General features: G+C 41.0%; 1 protein-coding gene across 1 annotated transcript in view; it reads right to left on the bottom strand.

The window, feature by feature from the left end:
• Positions 1-248: 248 nt before the first annotated feature.
• SLC35F4 (solute carrier family 35 member F4) overlaps positions 249-19,546 on the bottom strand; it is a gene marked incomplete at both ends in the record, with an annotated part of 289,066 nt that continues 269,768 nt past the window's right edge. The window contains 5 exons of the mRNA XM_082842186.1: positions 249-490; positions 2,890-2,979; positions 6,350-6,542; positions 8,431-8,556; positions 17,754-17,973. Coding sequence (XP_082698312.1) covers positions 249-490; positions 2,890-2,979; positions 6,350-6,542; positions 8,431-8,556; positions 17,754-17,973 — 871 coding nt within the window. The remainder of the gene's footprint in view (positions 491-2,889; positions 2,980-6,349; positions 6,543-8,430; positions 8,557-17,753; positions 17,974-19,546) is intronic.

The following is a 19,546-nucleotide window of genomic DNA, read 5'->3' as shown; positions in this document are numbered from 1 at the left end:
TCCCCCTCCCAAAAAAACCCCAGAAGAAATAGAACAAGTATGAATATGTTTTAATAAAAAAAATTATTATGATTATTTACACCAGTTCCTTGATAAGCATATAAATGTAAACTTTTATTGTTAGCATTATTTCACATATGACTTATGCAAATTCAGAGTTAATACTGTCGTTTGAGTGTACAGGTGGTGAGAAAATTTTATTATATTCACAGAATATACATACACGTGCGTTCAAAATGTGTTCCTCTCTAAGCCAGTGGTATGGACACAGTCCCAATGGCCCTGTTTCTGCTTCTCAGGTGGACACTGGGATCAGTGATATCATCCACATGCTCCTCACTCTTCTTTTCCTTCAGGCTGTTGATGAATCTCAGGGTAATTTCATCCCACTCCTCCGGCAATAGCATCAGCAGAAACCCAATGCAGATGATGATGGTAGCAGCCAGGCGGACGACATTGAATATCACCTCCTGCTTCAGGAGATCCACAGCTAGGGAAGGAATGGCAAGTCAGTCAGTCCATCACTGTTTCTAAGCTTCTCTGAAAACAAATGACCCCATCAGTGCTACTTCTAAGAGATTTCCAAAAGTCTCTCTTGTTCTCTCAAGCTCATCTTCTCTTTTTCCACGTCATTATCAATACCGTTCTCTCCATTTGCTTTCCATTCCCTCTCTCTAAATCATACTTACCCTTCCAGGCAAATGCCATCTGATTGAATAACCTCTGCGGTTAAAAAAAATTTTTTTTTATTTTATATTGGAGTATTGTTGATTAATAATGTTGTGTTAGTTTCAGGTGTACAGCAAAGTGACTCAGTTATACATATACATGTATCTATTCTTTTTCAAATTCTTTTCCCATTTGGGTTATTACAGAATATTGAGCAGAGTTCCCTGTGCTATACAGTAGGTCCTTGTTGGTTACCTATTTTAAATATAGCAGTGTGTACATGCAGTTTTATTTCTTAATACTTTTCCTCTGCATCCCTTCGTGCTTCTCCAGTTTCACTGGACCACTGAAGATTTTTTAAACGAGCCAGGCTTATTAATGTCTAGGTCTTTGCACATGCTAGTCTTTTTAAAAATTTTAATTGAGGTAAATTTCATATAAAATAAAATTAACCGGCTTAAAGTGAGTTTAGTAGCATTTTGTACATTCATTTTGTACAGCTTAATGTACAACCGCCTCCATCTGTTTCCAAAATATTTTCATTATTTCAAAATAAAACCCCGTACCCATCAAGCAGTTACTCCCCAGCCCTCTACTCTCACCTGGCAACCGTCAGCCTGCTGTGTGTCTGTGGATTTACCTATTCTAGATATTTCCTATAAATGGAAGCATACAATATGTGACCTTTTGTATCTGGCTTCTTTCGCTTAGCATAATGTTTTCGAGGTTCAACCATACTGTAGCATGCGTTAGGGCTTCATTCCTTTTTATGGCTGAGTAATATCCCATTGTATCACAACTTGTTTATCAGTTCATCTCTGGATGGCCATTTAGGTGTTTCCACCTTTGGCTGTTGTAAATAGTATGAACATTCACATACAAGGATATTTTTGAGTCCCTGTTTTCAGTTTTGTAGGAATGTAACTAGTAGTGGAATCATATATATGCTGTTCTCTTTGCATGGAATGTAACTAGTAGTGGAATCATATATATGCTGTTCTCTTTGCATATATGCTGTTCTCTTTGCTCTTCCCTCTTCATATGCACTTCATCCAGCTAAACGCTCTGTTAGATCCCTCCCTTTACTCTTCTTGCAGGAAGCCTCCTTGGATGCCCCTCCTGTGTGCGCTCAGAGCATTCAGTACATACCTCTATCAAAGCCATTCTCTCTCTACATTGTAATTACTCAGTTCCTTTCTTCTCCTTTCTACACTACATGGTCCTGAGGGTAGAGGCTGTGTCTTATTCAGCATCTATCACCAGGTGTTAGCACAGTTGTTAGCATATACTAAGTGCTCAGAAATTATTTATTGAATGAATGAATTCATGGATGAATGAATGGAATTCCTTGACAACTCCACTCCTCCCTGATATGACTTTCCTCTATATATCTTATAGTCCTTGGAGTCTTTTACACAATTTGGCATTTGATGATAAATTACTTTGTAGAGTTCTAAGTTATTTCATATATGTTGGTCTTGTTTTCCATATTCAGTGTAAGTTTCTTATGGGAACAATAATATCTTTTTTTCCCAGTCTCTTCTATAGTCATGATCACATAGTAAGTGCTCAATAAATATTTGCTGATTGTACTTGGGGTAAAGAAAGATGGCTACCTAAGACTTTTGGAAAAATAGAATTTTAAAATTAGAAGGACTATACAGTCATCCAGATAACCCACTTTCATTATTTGTTCCACGGACAGTTTACCTAGAAAGATTTTCCTGGAAAAGTAGCTTCTCCTCTTGTCCCTGAAGTGAGTCAAATTGCTTTTTTCTTATGTCTGTTCCAGAGGGCCATCTGCTGTGCCCCCAGGAGAATCTTTCACAGCTCCCCATGGATAGTCTGATGGGGTGCCAACACCTTGTATGTTTCCTACACTTTCATTAGTGATGTTTGAGAGTCCTATGCTGGGATGCCTTTTGTTTCCATAGAACTTCCTCTAAAAATACCACAAAATTATGTTGTCAGGGAGATTACATGAAACCCAAATGATACATTTGGTATTTAATTCTAAAAGCACAACCAAGTTAAAACAGTGTTTGTAGCTGGAAATTTTAAATGTGATGCATAGTTATTCTGTTGTCTGCCACCTTCATGATATTTAAAAACATCTTCCCAGGCAAGTGACATAATTCACAATTGCTCGAAGAAACAATTCAGGGTATAAAACAAACACAAGCAGGAGACTTCCTGTGCACACGTCAAATCGTACAGTACCTGCATTTCCAGGAACGCTGAGCACTGTTCCGATGGAGATGAGGATTGGGTATGTCAGCACCACACCAACATTCACCAGGATGTTGAAGGCTGTAAAATAAAGGAGGATATACAGGATAAAGGGGAATTGCTATGCTGGGCTCTTTCCTTCTTAACATAAAAGAATCCATGTCTATGCTAAACATGCCTTCTAAATTATCTGTACCATTGGTCAATTAATCCTCTAATTCTGGAGATGGATTCATATGTATTGTACCTGAAATAGTCATATTCCTTTTTCCTCCTCTGCTATCCTGGCTGCCTGATCTCTTGGTTGGCAAAGGGGGTAGGGAGCCATGCAAAGAAGTGAAATAATCAGTTCAGGACCCTGCTCATTAGCACTATAAAGTTGAGCCAGAGGTTGAAAGCTGGTGACTGATTGGGGCTTTCTCCCTTGTTACTTTGCTATATCATGCTATATTCCTGAATAACTAAAAGGCCCTGGTGTTACTGCCTAACAGAAGATCTGTCCAAGGATGGCCTATGCTGCATTATTCCCTCTCTTTTGGGGTGAGCATTACATGAGCAAACAAAGTTGTGTGCAGTGTGATTCACCGAACCCCAGGCACCTTTTCCACATCCTGATTTGTGCTCAGATAACCCCAGGGCAGGTCCACAGAACCAACTGTAGGTATAACTTGATACCCTTTAATACATATCTTCTGACATTTTTAGGTAAATATAAAGTTAGTTAAAATAATTATCTACACAAAAATGATCAAAAATACTTGTTTTTGAAAAGAAAATGATAAATTACATAGCATTATTTTAATAGATTTCAAGCTAATGTTTGTTTTAGGGGTTAGAGAAATGAGTCTTAACGACTACAAAAAGTCCTCAATTCAGAAAGGCTCTCTATGGAAATGACTCAAAACCCTGTTGCCCGTTCTCTATAGAACCAAAGATGGGTCTAGAACCATTCCAGTTAGGACAGTGTTTATTCTTCTACTGCTATCTATAATTCTTACTTTAATTAAGCTCACTAACTTAGTCATCTGGAGTCACTCCTGCTTGTTAGTTAAAGACGGTGGGTTGGACTTTCACAAAACTTGGGCTTGTTCATAATTTTCATACAATAGTAGTGGCAGTCAAGGCAGAGGACCTTCCTAAGTTGATAACTACTCCTTTATGGCAGAGCGGCAATGGGAATGAATATTCCAGCATCTCAACTCTCTCCTCAAGTTTGGGGAGTCAAATATGACCTGTTCTAACAAATCAGGAATTTATTAAACACGGCACAGACTTTGCTAAACTTCCCAACTGTCATTTTAGTGGCTGAACTGGATATTTTAGCAGATCGATAGGAAGTATTGGTATTTGGTTGAGAACTGAGCTTTTCTCACTCAACAAGAACCGAGTGGCTTCACTGCAATGGGTGTCTGCTTTTCCTTAGTGCGTTAGGTGGAACACTTACAAGCTCTTTTGACAATCTCAGGACAAGAATACATAATTCAATATGTTGTCTATAGCATGGGGCCCTGCCTGAGTTTAAGTGGGCCTCAGACATGTCAGGTGAATGGATGATGTCAATCTGCACGTGGGCTATGGCCAAGCCAGAGCAGGAATGAGGCCAGGTGAACCTAAGCAGATTGAAGCCATAGTTACAGGTGATTGGGGGTGGGGTCAGAGTTCAACCTGCTCTTTGCCTCTCAGATCTGTCTCCAGCCCTGCTCTCACTAGATCATATCTGATTCCTATGGAGAAGAGAATGTGGCAATAAAAACTCAAGAGCAGAAGCACTGAAGATTGTAAAACCCTGGGGTGTGTAACACAGTCAGGAGAGAGGCTGTCTCCTCATTTTGTCACAGGGCAACCCTGGCACAGGGAGGGCTCCAGGCACGGGGATGAGCCTGTGGGGCAGCTCTAAGCTGGGTGGCACTGCACCCAGTGCAGTGTGGAGATCATGCTGCTTGGTGGAGAACTGCAGGGTCCGGCTAGCATGGGTGATGCCCAGCCTGAGCAGGCTTGCTTAGGAGCACGTATTAGAGGTGCCAAGGGATCAACGTGGGTGGAGGGCTACTTTGCAGCAAGCTGGAGATCACGGGTCACAGCTGGGGCCAAGAGGTAGTGAAATTTGGGCTATGGTTATTCCCAATTAGATTGTTTTTGGCCAGGAAGAGATTTAGGCACTTTTAATTAGAATGTTTTGGTCTTATGGAAAGACTGCTATTGATTTCTACTACTCAATTTAGCACAGGTTGTGAGCGGTCATAACTACACATTTTTGGTCTTCAAAAGTAGAATTTAAAGGATCAACAGTTAATGTTTGATCTTTCTCGTGAGTGTTTCCTGTCTAGTTGAAGAGCTCCCCTTAGGGGCCTGGGCCAGAGTAGAAGAAGATGACCCAATGTCTTTGTGGGAGCGAAAACAAGGGCATTCTTTTTCCCTCCTAAGACTTGCAGTGCTGTTTCAGACTATGTCACCTTGATAAATAAGGTCAACTGAGGGGCGGCAGATGTCCTGCAGGTCCAGTATGGCAGGTGAACCATGGAGTAGGCAGAGGGTGCTGTTACCGGGTGGAACGGGAGGAGAGGAGCAGAACAAAAGGGGTTTGATTCTGAGCAGAGACACTGCACTGAGTCTTTGGGTGTTTGTTGTTGTTCAACTGCTTGGTGAGGAAAGAGTGGGCTTGTTATATTGAGGTTCCTCTCACATTAAATGAAAGCGCAGCTGGAAAGTGGGAGCCCCCCAGCTGCTCAGGTGAAGCAGACAGCCTCAGAGTCATGGGGAGTTGGGAGACAGAACATGAGAAACACTCCAGGTGGCTATTTCTTCGTCATCTGCTAGGCATAGCCTACTTAGCAGGGCCACCTCGTCCTGTTCTGTCATCTTCTCTTTCTCGGTGAGGGTTTCCCATCTCAAACTCATTCTCCAGACACGACCAGAGTAGACTGTTTAGAATGCAGATGTAAGCCTGTCACCTCCCTGCTTAAAGATCATTAAGTGGATTTGAAAGCCAATCCCCTCAACGTGGCGTTCCAGGCCCTCCGTGACCTGCTGCCCTCCCGAATGACATCTCCTTCCTTCCTCCCCAGTTCCTTCTGCACTTGGTGCTCCTGGCCATTTTGATCCACTTTGAGTCCCTTGAATCCCCCATCCACTCTCCCCCCTGCCTGACACACTGTGCCACACATGGAACACAATAACATCATACAGTACATCATGAAGAATGGACGAGGCTACTTGAGGATCCGTGGTGATCAGCTCAGCACTTAACCCACGGGAGGCATACTAGCTGGATAGCTCTGATCTAATCAAGCAATAATCTGCAAAGAACTTTGCAACCATTAACCAACGTTAGGTAAGTTTGGGAAATAGAGGACAGGGGTACCCAAAGGAATAATCTTACTATGACAATTTAACTCTCCAAGGAGAGGTCAAGTGACATAGGAAATGGAAGGCAAAGCCCAGGGCCACTTACCCAGCCAGAGCCCTGCCATCCCGCAGAGACAGCCCCATGGCAGAGCTGCAAACGAGGACCAGTGCTCCACCTTGGTGAGATACAGGATGACCGGGGTGAAGGAGATGAAGATTAAGTTGAAGAAACCCAAAGTGGAGACAAAGTGTGCTGCTTCACCAAAGTTGGCACTTCCGAGAAACATCTTAAACAACACCTAGAACGAGAAAGGAACTCATTGGCCACACAGTCAGGGACATTGTTGTATCAGAAAGGCAATTTCTACATCATGAACTAACTGGCCCAGGGTTTATGCTCTATGTCTTCTTATCCCACCGTCTCCATGGCACTAAATGTGCTGCTGAGATAAGGAATTCAAATGCCCTCTAGCCTTCATATGAAACAGCAAATGCCATAAAATGAATTCTACTTTCTGTGCCACAGGGATACTGCACGCTGGGAAAAACACCACCATCAGTTATGGCTATGGCGTGGATGATAAATAAGAGTGCAGACAAGCCCAGAAACATCTAGGATTGAGGTGCCGTCAGTTCTTCTCTTCAAGCATGGGATTCATTTTACCCTTATTTTGACAGGTGCTGAAAACTAAATTGGACAGAGAGAGCCTATCATTATATTACTGAGAGAAATAGTAACAATGCCATGGATTTATAAGCACTTTTCTCTCTGAGGCTAAAATATTTTCACAAGTACTGTATTCTCCAGATTTAAAAAAAGATGGTCTTTGTTTTCTGGATTATAAATCTGTGTGTAGAAAAAGATGGCAAGGAGACATATATAGCTAACCTAAATCACACATCAGGCTGGGGAGGAACCAGTTCTCTAGTCCATATTTCTTGGCTTTTTAACCCCTCTGCTTCCTTTATTAATCCTTAAACAATGTAGCACAGAGTATCTCTTTTCTATGGTGCACATACGATTTTGTGCATGTCAGCAAAATATTACCACTCCCAGAATGAATACATCTGTAACATGGTCAGGAGAATTCTCTCTATAAAAGAGCCATCCCAGGCATATAGCAAGTCCGGGTATTGCTTTTAATTTCAACTAAACGTATCATTTTTTTCTCTTGAGAGACTTAAGAGAACTTGAGCACGTGCTCGTGGTATTTGGTCCCATCACACATCTCCGTGGAGTCTCAGTTGGGGGCAAGTTAGACACCAATGGTGATTGAGTGAACACCTGTCAAGCTTGTCACAGAATCAGTGGGCCAGGAAATGTCGATATGGAAATAGACACAATGTCCTCTGAGCGGCAGAGTTGATGAATAATCGGAACAGGCATCCGGGGGGATGCAAAGGGCATTTTCTGCCTTTCAGAGAGGATTTTCTCATTGAAACCCCAAGAGAGGTGAAAGTGGAGCAGTTCTTTAGCTACATCCAGAAAGTTGGCTCTGAAAAGTGGAGCTTCTGTGAATAACCTTTTAGATCTGCTCTCTTAATCCTCACTTCTGAAGTCAGGGACAGTGACTCCGAATAGAGCTTTCACTGATGACAGGCCACCCCAGGGGAGAAGGAACTGTGAGTACAAACCCAGAGTATCCATCAGAGAGGAAAAGAGGCTCTTCATTTAGCTAATAACACGGCACGGGGTTAATAGGCAACAAACAGTAAACTCTCAAGGTATTTTTAATACCTCATTGTGGTTGAAATAATGACCTCAGTAGTTAATTAAAGAAACATAGGGGAGAAGTCTTCCTCGGCTCCTGCTATAACTGATGGATGATTTGGGAGGGTTCGGGGCACGGACCACGGGCTTTGGAGTTGACCAGTCCGAGTTTAAATCTTGGCTCTATCACTTCCTGGCTGGATGATCTTGGACAAGTTACTTAATCTTTCAAAGTCTCAGTTTCCTCATCTGGAAAGTGGGGATAAGTACCTATGCCTCATAAAGGTGCATTAACACAGGTGAAAATTTCTAGCAAGCACCCAGCCTGTAGCAAGTACTCAATAATTGGTACTTGTTTTTATTTAAACCATCTTTTTTTTTTGCTAGTCAAGATTTTCTTTGTCCTTCCTTCTTTTATTACTTAAAAGTCTAAGCTACAAATGACAGTTGAGTACATAAGGAAGTGCACAAAATACCTTATACAGTGCAGATGTCGAGGCCGAGCCCACTGCAAATGCTACTCCTATGATGGAATCAGCGTGGAAATTATCTGCATACGCCATCATGACGATGCCAGTGATTGCCATTATTGCGGCAACTATCTATCAAGTAGAATGCAAAGAGAAAAAAATTTTTAATTGATGCCTCCATACCCCAGAGAAGCAATTGAAGGCTTCGTGGGAGTTGCTACATGCTTCCTCAAACCCAATTACCTCTTGTACATCACTGTTTAAATGTAGGAAAGGTCAGTATTAGCAAGAAATCCGTATGCTCATGAGACATCCAGGCAGAAAATATAGAAGCTGCTCACATTCTAATTAAGGGCTAGTAATTGTAGTTTAATTTTTAGATCAACTTCCTAGAGATTAATACCCATAGTGGTGAAATAAATTTAATAGGAAGTCACTTCTTAGCATTTTCATCTGTACTGTGTTCTTTTTCCTCAGACAATTCAGCATACATTTTAATCAGCTCCTTGGATCAATGCATGTTTCTGAACATCTCCACATAACCAGAACTTGATTATGAAGACATAACATTGATGCAGCTAGGAGGACACTTTTAGGCCAAAGTGAAAAAAGGAAAGAGAATAATCTTTCAGAGTGATTTATAAGGAGCGAGCTGAGTTTGCACTGTCACTTGGAATATCAAACGGAGGCTAGTTCTTCCTTTTGTTTACATGCAAATTAAGCCACAGAAAGATAATTTCATTCAATTATTCTAGAGCATTAGCTGTATAAAGTGAAATATTAAGAATTTGATTGAAATCATAATGGTTGACTGTAAATTAATATGATCCTTGGTATATTCCAAACAGGAGTCCACTTCCTTTGTGAAATGCCGGTTGGCATCTCTTTAATTTACCTTGAACTGGTTCTACTGGAAAACATTTTAGAGCTACAATAAACAGTAAAATGACAACCCTGGAATAGGAAACACTATGTCATTTCCTTGTGAAATAGTCTCACTGACTTTAAAATCATGATGCAACTTTGTGGGAAATTTAAATATACCTGGTGATCAATTTTGTTAAGCTTCAGTTCTGAGTATTCGCAAGCAAATCAGTTCCCCTGTAGATAGATTTCTCACATGTGGGATATTTTTTGACCCTTTGAAATATTATTAGTGAATTATTCATTCCAACAAAATGTAGATCTTCAACATGCAACTGTAGACTTGCTGAAGGCCAGTGCAAAGTATGATAACGATGGCACATATAATTTAGATGCTGTTAAAGCATTTCTTTTGTTAATGACCACCCAAAGCAAGGGCACAGCTGGTTTCAGAGCCAGCTCCATACTAAAGCGTCTTTTATGAAAAGCAGCAGGAGTACTTGAGAACAGAAGCCGACTTGTCAGCAGTGAAAAACTGTCTTCATAAAGCATTATCCAGGAGGCTGTTTGGTGTGTGTGGGGGTCATTGCTCTTGCTGACTGAGTATCACAGTCCTAAACCTTCTAGCCATGTGTTCCAGTTAGACTATGCCTCAAACTATAGGGAATAGAGTTTAATACAAATGCACACAATGTGAGGTGTCAAGGAAATTTTCCAAACAGGAAGTCATAGACTCATAAATAAACATGGTGAAGTGGTTACCTAGACCTGGGAATTCTGTGAGACTTATCATTTTCTTTGATTTGGGGATTTATAGTTCAGCCAGGGATTTGCAACATTTCTTTGGGCAATCTGATGTCAGAGAAATGAAAAGTTACATTAAACACTGGCAGTTTCTGACTTGTTTTTGTGTTAATTAATGTTCATAGGTTAAAGTATTCATGTTCACAGATAGATTTCCCTCAAAATACTGAACTTGTAGGATAATAAATTTGAATTAATACTTGTTTTCTTTTTACCAAACATCAGATGTATTTTCTTAGTCAAAAAAATAGGTAGTTTCTTCAAGATGGGTAATAGAACACAGTGTTAATCCTAATGAAACTTTAACATGATGTGCTGTTTAATATTTAAAATTATTAAAATTATTCTATAATATACAATATCTGGGTTTAAGCAATTGTGTATAATATATAATTCTTGGCTTAGGGAATTCTGAAAACAAACAGTCCATACAAAAAATCTTAAAAAAAGGGAAAAACCAAAAACACTGTCTGGAAAGTGTTGAACATTTAATACCATTATCCCCAGGATATGACCCGGTTGGGAACACTTTTCTGAGTCAGCCATTAGTAAAAATACATATGCACTGTATTTATTTCTATTATAAGTTTTCTCAAGATAGGAGTTGGACGTGGACATAGATTACATAATTTTATAGCAATTCGGAAGTATAGTCATGATGAGCGTCTTAAAGGTCTCCATTACATTTTATATTTAAGTGCTTGTGAAAATATTAGCTCAGACCACTTAAATTGTCATATCAATTATACCAGTGTCTCTTTGAATTGCGGTCACGGAGAGAAGCATTTTTCACTTCAGGGGGCCAGACAGTGCTGTTAGTTAAGTTCCAAAAGCATGAAAATCTGAATACTTCCAATGTTAGAAAAATTCCTCTCTATGGTATGAACGGGTATTTATAGGTTAATAATTTATAGGTTATATAGGTTACCTGGGGGGAAAAGAGAAATTATTTTCTGCATTTCTATTTAAATTTCACAGCTGTCTGATAGAACAAGTTCTCTATGGCCATGTTTAAAATTTTTTTTTCAGTATGGTTCTTATCTACACAGTTGGAACTAAGGGAAGGGAGCTCAGCTAATCTAGAAAATGCAGGGAAGTGTTGGGTGGCAGGCTCATTTGGAGTGGTTGTTTGGATGATCTTAGAGTGGTTCTGCCTGGAACTATTGGTTAATTGCAGAGTAAATATTCTTGAGATTTCTGGAGAATATGTAACCCTAGCACAGGTCTGAGTCATGTGCGTTTTCAGAAGTAATCAATCGTTAAGGAAGGATTGCTAGTCTGTCTTCTCAACAAAAAAAGTACAAAATGATTCTTCTTGTGCTCAGGATGCTGGAAATGTACCTGCAGGAAGCCAGCGCTTTAAGTACCGTGTCAGAAGGGCTCACGTGTGACATCCACATGCTGACAAACACAACAGTGCTTCTGAGCACATTGGCGTCCACATGAGGGACTCCTCTGCCGATGGTGCCACGTCATGGTGCCACCTGCTTGGCTTCAGAAAAACATGGCTCTCCTCACAACCTACTCCAGTTGCAGCCCCATAACCAACCAGAGGTGTCTAAATAAGATGGAAACCCACCACAACCGTTACTTGAATCTGACCTGGGTGAAAATGTTAGTAACCATAGTGATCGTAAAGCGGCCGATGCCTCATTTCTAACCTTCTAAACCTCTGGGTTCTCTCGCATCACGGTGTGCCCACCTGGGGTGAATACCCTGAGGAAGAGGATTTATTTAGCCCATTATCTTTGCGTGCTCCTTGAGCGACATCACCACTGAGCCAGCTACCTTCCTCTGTGGGCTCACTTCCCTCCCAGAGTCTCTGCGTCAACTCTCAGGGCCAATCAGAGGGGGACCATGAGGGGGACCTGTTCCTAGAGCCCAAAGAGGGCTTTAACAGTAAACATTTGGTGATCTCACTGAAATGTATACTACCTGTGGCCCTGCCTGAAAGCAAGGTTTCTTTCCCATCCCAAAGAATTAGTTTGTATAGATAAAGCCTAGAGAAATAGCTGGCTTTTGGCTGATTTTTGTTTTCTTTTATCTTCATTGTTTTCCTCTTTTGACTCAGGGCCTCAAAACCCCAAAGGGCCCAGCCCTGCTCTGGATCTCCAGGAGGGTTTATGAGCCTCATTACAGTCACCGTGTTTCCCACTGACGAATGATTTCCAGAACTATCATTCGCATAACAGTATCAGCTCTTCTAGGATTCAGGGTATTGAGATGAACCTTTAACTTCTTCTCTTTCTAACTGTAACCCAAACATCTTTCCTTAATTTGCCGTGTGGTTAACCCTGTTTCTGGAGCTGGATGGAGCAGGTAGGAGCTTCCCCGGCTTTCAATGGACCTTGAATCCCAAGCCTACATCAGGCTCTGAAATGGGGGGCCTCAAAGCTATACTGCTGGCCAGACTGCACTCAAGTTCAAGACTCAAGGTTAGCAGCTGAAGGTGGGATACACATTCATAGTTTGGCCAATGAGACCTGCACTGGTGATCATCCTTCTTCCCTCTGAGTGTATTTGGATAGAGCCCATTTTCAGGGAACCATGGCTACACAGAATCCTTAAACTTGTCCACATGTTACGTTTAAGCTTCCATAAAGTAGAGCCATCCGTTTTACTCAGAGCCACTGAAATTGGACAAGAGTTGACGTGTGAGAAATGAAAGAGGTGGGCAGTCCACAGCTGTCTGGATACTCTATGTATGTGTGTGTGTGTGTGTGTGTGTGTGTGTGTGAGGGGGAGGTGGGTGGGTCCCTGGGTCGGGGCAGGTCAAGCCTGAGACTCAAACTAAGATTCCCATCCTCCACCCCACTGCCACACACATACACATCTGTTTTTATATGAAAAAAAACCCATCTGAAAATGATCCCAAAGGAAGACCAGGATGGAAGAGAAGGAAAGAAATCCCGGAAGGAAAGACTCCAGAGTACGTGTGAAAGGTAGAGGAGACCTATTGACTGAACCTTGTTGACAGGGGTTATGGGTTCCTTGAGGGCATAAAATCGGAAAGCCTTCCCAACTCAGCTTTCCCCTCCCTGTATTCGTGAATCATTCTCCTGCCAAGAGGAGGATGAAAGGGGAAGAGCCCCACTACCCATCCTCTACTGCCTCCAGAGGGAAGCATGAAGGTTCTAGACAGAGCAGTCTGCACTTCCCAGGAATGAAGAGTTAACTGCAGAAATGCCAATCAGAGGCAAGATGGAAACAAGATTGTCTTGAATCTGATCTAAGTATGTAATATTGGCACAAATCAGTAGCAGCTCAGCTCCAGGGTCCTGATTGATTTAGAGTGCCCTGGAGCCCAGTTTGAATTCAGAGAAGAGCAGTTTAAGCAAGGAAAGATTCCATTTAACTGTCATACCCCAGTCAGTTCTTGGCGGATGGAGGAAAGTCTCCAAAAGTTTGGGAAACTAAACACATAAGGACCCAATTATACCTAGAAAATAGGTGGCTACCAAGTTGAAGGGACACAAATTCATTTCCTCAATCTGCTATAAAAGTTGGGGTCTGCTGAACCATTCACCGCCCACCAATTTTCTTCACATGTTCAAGGAAATTTGAAAATGAACATTTTCAATTAATAATATAAAAATAAGGGGGGGACAAGATCTGAAAGAAAGGGTGTTAATTTTCTAGTCTGACATTTACTTTTCATTGGAGTGAAATGGATGCCAGTGATAGAGAAGAAAACCTGAAGCAGTGGCTCTTTTTTTTTTTGAGGAGAACCTTTTTTTATTGATATTCTGTGATCAATATCAATATCATTGATATTCAGTGATATTCTTGTTCTGATGAATTTAAGAATGCTAGCTAAACAAAACAGGATCTTGGAGATGGGAAAAACACCCATCTTCAATGCTGCAAGAGCTGGATTCTCACTTAGCAACATTTTTGCAATTAAAAAGAAAGGTCTTTTAAAGAAGTTTACTAATTTCCACATGATTATCATACATCAGCTGTAAGCAACTACTTATGAGTTTTTTTAACACACCAAAACTCACCAGCAAACTGGCTGAAAGAATTTCATAATAGAAAACTAAATGTATGGCAGACTACCTTTCCATCTGTGATTCAATCAAACTTCCAAGGAAACTAAATATTAACAAGTTATTCAAAACATATAATTAGTTTTTATGTGAGCATTGCTAATTCTGGCCAACTGGTGCTCCAGATAAACCCGTATTTACTGATATTATAATTTAAAGCATCCTTTATTCTGTTCATCGTGTCATTTTGACGTGAAAAATAGAAGTAGGGGGGCTTCCCTGGTGGCGCAGTGGTTGAGAGTCTGCCTGCCGATGCAGGGGACGCGGGTTCGTGCCCCGGTCTGGGAAGATCCCACATGCCGCGGAGCGGCTGGGCCTGTGAGCCATGGCCGCTGGGCCTGCGCGTCTGGAGCCTGTGCTCGGTGACGGGAGAGGCCACAGCAGTGACAGGCCCGCGTACCGCAAAAAAAAAAAAAAAAAAAAAAAAATAGAAGTAGGGGAGGCCATATGTTTTATCTTAAGGGTGATAATTCTTGGGGTCATGCAAATGAGAATCATAATCCCCAAACTATCTTTTTCTGAACTACTGAAGACTTAGAATGAGTCAGAAATATACATTTTGATTTGATGACTGAAAGCAACCCTTTAACTATTAAAAAAAAAAGAGTAGTCCAAGTGGGGTGGCATCTACGGGCTTTGTCCTATTTATGGGTGTAGGCAATAAGAGCTGCATTTATGTTGCCAGTATTCTATTTGTCCTCCTCTAATTTCTCAAATGACCTAATTATACATGTTCTCAATATGTCTCAGAAGGAAAAGAACTGCTGATGTGGTCAAAAGGCAAAATGCTGAATATATTTCAGTGCTTCTTATATTCCATGGCCTGATTATGGGCATTATTAAAATTACACCTTGACATTCTTCTAGAACATGGCATTAAACACTTCCTAATGTTTCACAGTGAGAAGTAAAGCACCTCCTGTCATTTAAAAAGAAAAATACCTGACTTCTCCCAGCATGCCTGACATTAATACTTACTATTTTGTCATTATGATGTCTTAATTTACGTATTTACTTGTTAACAACTACTCATTGGCTACTCAACAATTTTTCTATCAGGTCTTATTACTTACAGATGCTGTATTAGTTTCCTGAGGCTGCTGTAACAAATTACCACAAACTTGGTTACTAAAAACAGCAGAAATCTATTCTCTCATAGTTCTGGAGGCCAGAAGTTCAAAATTGGGCAGGGCCACGCTCCCAACAGCAACTCTGGGAGAGAATAATATTACATTCCTGCCTCTTCCAGGTTCTGGCGGCTGCCCTGGCTTTCCTGGGCTTGTGGCTGCGTCACTCCAATCTCTATCTCTGTGGTCACATTGCCTTCTCCTCTTCTGTGTGTCTTTCCTGTGTGTGTCTTTTATAAGGATACTTGTTATTGGATTTAGGAGCCACCCAGATCAACCAGGATGATCTCCTCTTTGCAAAATCCTTAAGTTAATTATGTCTGCAAAGCCCATTTTTCCAAGTAAGGTCACATTCACAGTTTCTGGGGATTAGAGTGTGGACACCTTATTGGGGGCCACCATTAAACCCACCACAGATGCAAATTTTAAGATAGAAATGCTTTGTAGCTTCTAGGCAGATTTCCTAAATCTGCCAAGTTAAATGTTACACAGCTGAGCTTTTCCCCCTAAAAGTCCTCAAATAAACATCAAGCTTCTTTTGATATGACCCCTTGCATAAGTAAGTTCCATGGTTAAATGCATTCATTCACTCTAATACAATTGATTTGCTCACTGGTAAACCTAATAGTGAACATATCTATTTCCTTTTGGTATTCACATGACACTGAAAGAGCAGAAAAGCCCCTAAATCTCCTTTCTTGCCCTCTCTTCTGACAAGGCCCTCCAAATACTCATGGGTGATCAAAGGTGGTAGTAGATAGACAAGAGAAAGATCTTGTAAGCATGAGTTCATTCACTATATCCTTAAATACGTAGAGTCTCTACTTTGTCCCTTGTATCATTCTAGGTGTTAGAGATAGAGGTAGAACTAGTTTCATGGGCATATGACCTGTGCAGATGCAGTGGGCTCCCTGATGTTGCCATGTTGAAACTATTCACAATTTTTTTTTTTTGCGGTACGTGGGCCTCTCACTGTTGTGGCCTCTCCCGTTTCGGAGCACAGCCTCCAGACGCGCAGGCTCAGCGGCCATGGCTCACGGGCCCAGCCGCTCCGCGGCATGTGGGACCCTCCCGGACCGGGGCACGAACCCGTGTCCCCTGCATTGGCAGGCGGACTCTCAACCACTGCGCCACCAGGGAAGCCCTAGTCACAATTTTTTTCAACAGGAGGCCTGCATTTTCACTTTTCACTGGGGCCCACAAATTATGTAGCCCAAGCTGAATGGATCAGTGAGCAATGTAAAGAAGGTTCTTGTTCTCAAGTACTTGTCAGGGCACGTGATGGTGGACAGACAGTACCAATGCTTCATGTGTGAAAACATGATGCTAAGCCCTTTGGGTGTGAAATCTAAGATTAGCTATGGAGAATGAGTATGGGACCACATCTGGTATAGTTTAATGGTATCATGGACTGATTCAGTTTCTTGTGTTTTCTTCTGCTGTAGCTTTTCATGTCAAGTTTCAGTTCTGAATTTCTGAGCAGCATTTCCCAAGATACAACCAGAATTAGCTAATTGGCTATTAAGATGAAGTTTTCAGGATGATACCTGTCACAAACTCTCTCTAATATAAACATGAATTTCAGCATTTAGCAGGGCAAGGACCCTGGAATCATTGCAACAAGAGCAATATTTTGATAGCAAAACGTGTTTCAAATCCAGTCTTGGACATCTCTTTCGGAGAACAATAATTGTGTGATGTTTATCTTCTGGAAGAAGGCTATTCGTTTGGACCTCCTTTCAAAGAACTGTTCACTCAATATTTTCATCATGGTGGCATACCAGATTATATGAATGAGATCTGGCTCCTTACATCTGCGTGGTTTTCCATCAATCTAACAAAGATCGGGCATACAAAAAATTTTATTTTTAAATCCATGTTACCTGTGAAAGGGATAAACTCAGAACTGAAGTGGCTGGTGGAAGTTTAATGCAGTTCAATTAAGGATTTGTACCCCAAAGTAAGAGTTATTGCTTTTAGTTCCATATCTAGTTAGTCATGCTAGATATATAGCCACTTTTAACAGCATCGTGCCATTATTGGTGACTTTAATTACTGTTTGGTAACCTTATCTACTTCCACCAATATTAAATCCATCTCTGGGGGGAAGAGACATGAGGGAGTTGTCCCAACATATGTTGATTGGAAAAAGAGCAAATCATAATCTCTACTGTGGCTAATTTTCTCAGACCCTTCTTTCCCGAGGACAGAAGGAGTTGATCACACCATTAATTCTAAGAAAAGAACTTCTTTTCCCTGAGTGCCTCCTGTTGAAATCAGCTGACTGATTCCAACAGAAACAATCTCTTTATCGTCTCATGATGTTGTAACTGCCTGGGCGTCCTAACGCAACTTCAAATTTCAGTCTGTACTCAGAACCAATGGGAAAAGTTTTGCAGAAACTCCACAAAACAAAGCAGCTCTCCTGATACCAAGGATCTATGATTAAATGCGGCCTTACGCATTGAATCAAGTGTGCCATTACCCTCACTCCCATGAACCTGTCTTTCAGCACGATCCACGACAGCAAGAAGACAAAGGCTTTGTTACAACAGAACAGAGCAGAGACATCTGTGGCTGTCAGCTTCTTTAAAGCCAGTAAATACAGGTAATTAGTCAAAGTCCATAGAATAGAAAAGGGAGCAGTTCTTTTAAGAAAGAGCTTCAATGTCAGACCATCTTCACCAAAAATTCGACTGCATTCCCTAGAGAAGAAATAGAGGTTAATAGTCAGGTATTAATTTTAACACATCTTGTGTAGACTAACTCTTGACAGCCATTTTTAGCCAAGAGCACAAACCCGGAAGACCCATCATTCATCTGTGGAACCTACTGAACCTAGTTCTGCCACCTACGGGCTGTGAGTGCAAAGGGCTCCATGGAGGAGTCCACATCTCCCCAGGCACAGAGCTAAGCCTTTCCTACCCATTCTCTGGAGATTCCTGGGGGTAGCCATTCTGCTGTTGCCAAACATTCTCAGAGAAGCCCGGAGAAATCCAGAAATGAATGGTTGCTGGAATTACTAGCTATTCGAAGAGACAGATGATTCTTTCCCAGTGGACGAATACAACAGGGTCAAGATGGTTCGTACTGTTTGAATAGGCTACAGACCACATGCAGCCTCACATATCATGTGTAGGCGTGCACAGCTTGGGATTTTATTATTCCTAAAACTTTATGCCTTTTTCTGACATATCTGCCCAATGGACAAATTTCTTTTTCCTCTAGCATTTTTAAGGCAGAAAAAAATGAAGGAAGCATCTGTGATAACCCCCAAGTGGTAAAATAAATAAATAAAATTCAGGTTGCATTTATGTACAAACACCTGGCCATTCTGGAGGAACTGTCTGAATTCATTGTGTAAAAATAGTCATTTCAGTTAAATCTTTGATTTGCTTGGTTTCTGACTAAATTGATTATTTAGCCCAAAGGATTGTTTTAATCAAAATGTTGAAGCTAGCGATACATATAGGCAACATCAAAAGTGATAGAATAGCAGTGCCTTTTTGATTATGGACTGAAAACAGGCTCTGAAAACTCAGCTTTATTTTTCTCACTCAGTTGTACGTGAACATTCAAGCTTTCATTGGGCAACTATCTTGTGCCAGGCGTTGTATTTTCAAGAGTAGTATAAATATTCTGTTTAAAGCAACAAGTTATTCATATTTGCACATTTATAATGTTTATAAATCTATTTAAATGGCTCTATGTAATACTAGTTTCTGGTTTCTCTTCTAGCTCTTTCTGAAGAGAAATAATTATGCTTCAAAGTACTGCAAAGCAAAGTAATCTCCAGTCAGTGTTTGCCTCCCATGTATGAAGCAATGTACCCCATAGGAGGACCACATGGGGGGAGGGCGTGACAAAGTGGTGAGGCTCCAAGCACAGGGATACGGTTTTCAAAATCAAGTCTCATAGTAAACGTTGCTTCCAAGCAGCTGAGAACATAGGGAATCATAGGCCAGTGATTCTGGGAAGGTTAAAAATGCATTTTGAACACATAGACAGTGATTTTACTTTCATGTGGCAGACAACCAAAATGGAAAGACTTTTGTAAAATGGAAATGGGATTCCCAAAGCTAAATTTTAACTTGAAGGAGACAAAACATCAATGAAGGGACTAAATAAGCCAGAGGCAAAGCCTTTTGCAAAGTAAACAGAAATTACACGTGCTCACACACACAGGTAAATGGATGGCCTCTCTGTTTTGTTTTATTGACGTGTAGTTGATTTACATTATTATAAAATGGATGGCCTGTTTTGTATTACTGAAGTGTA

Source organism: Leucopleurus acutus (genome assembly GCF_964270905.1).
Source record: "Leucopleurus acutus genome assembly, chromosome: 1".
Taxonomy (NCBI): domain Eukaryota; kingdom Metazoa; phylum Chordata; class Mammalia; order Artiodactyla; family Delphinidae; genus Leucopleurus; species Leucopleurus acutus.
Note: the sequence above shows the minus strand (reverse complement) of the source record. Positions and strands in the feature narration are given on the sequence as shown.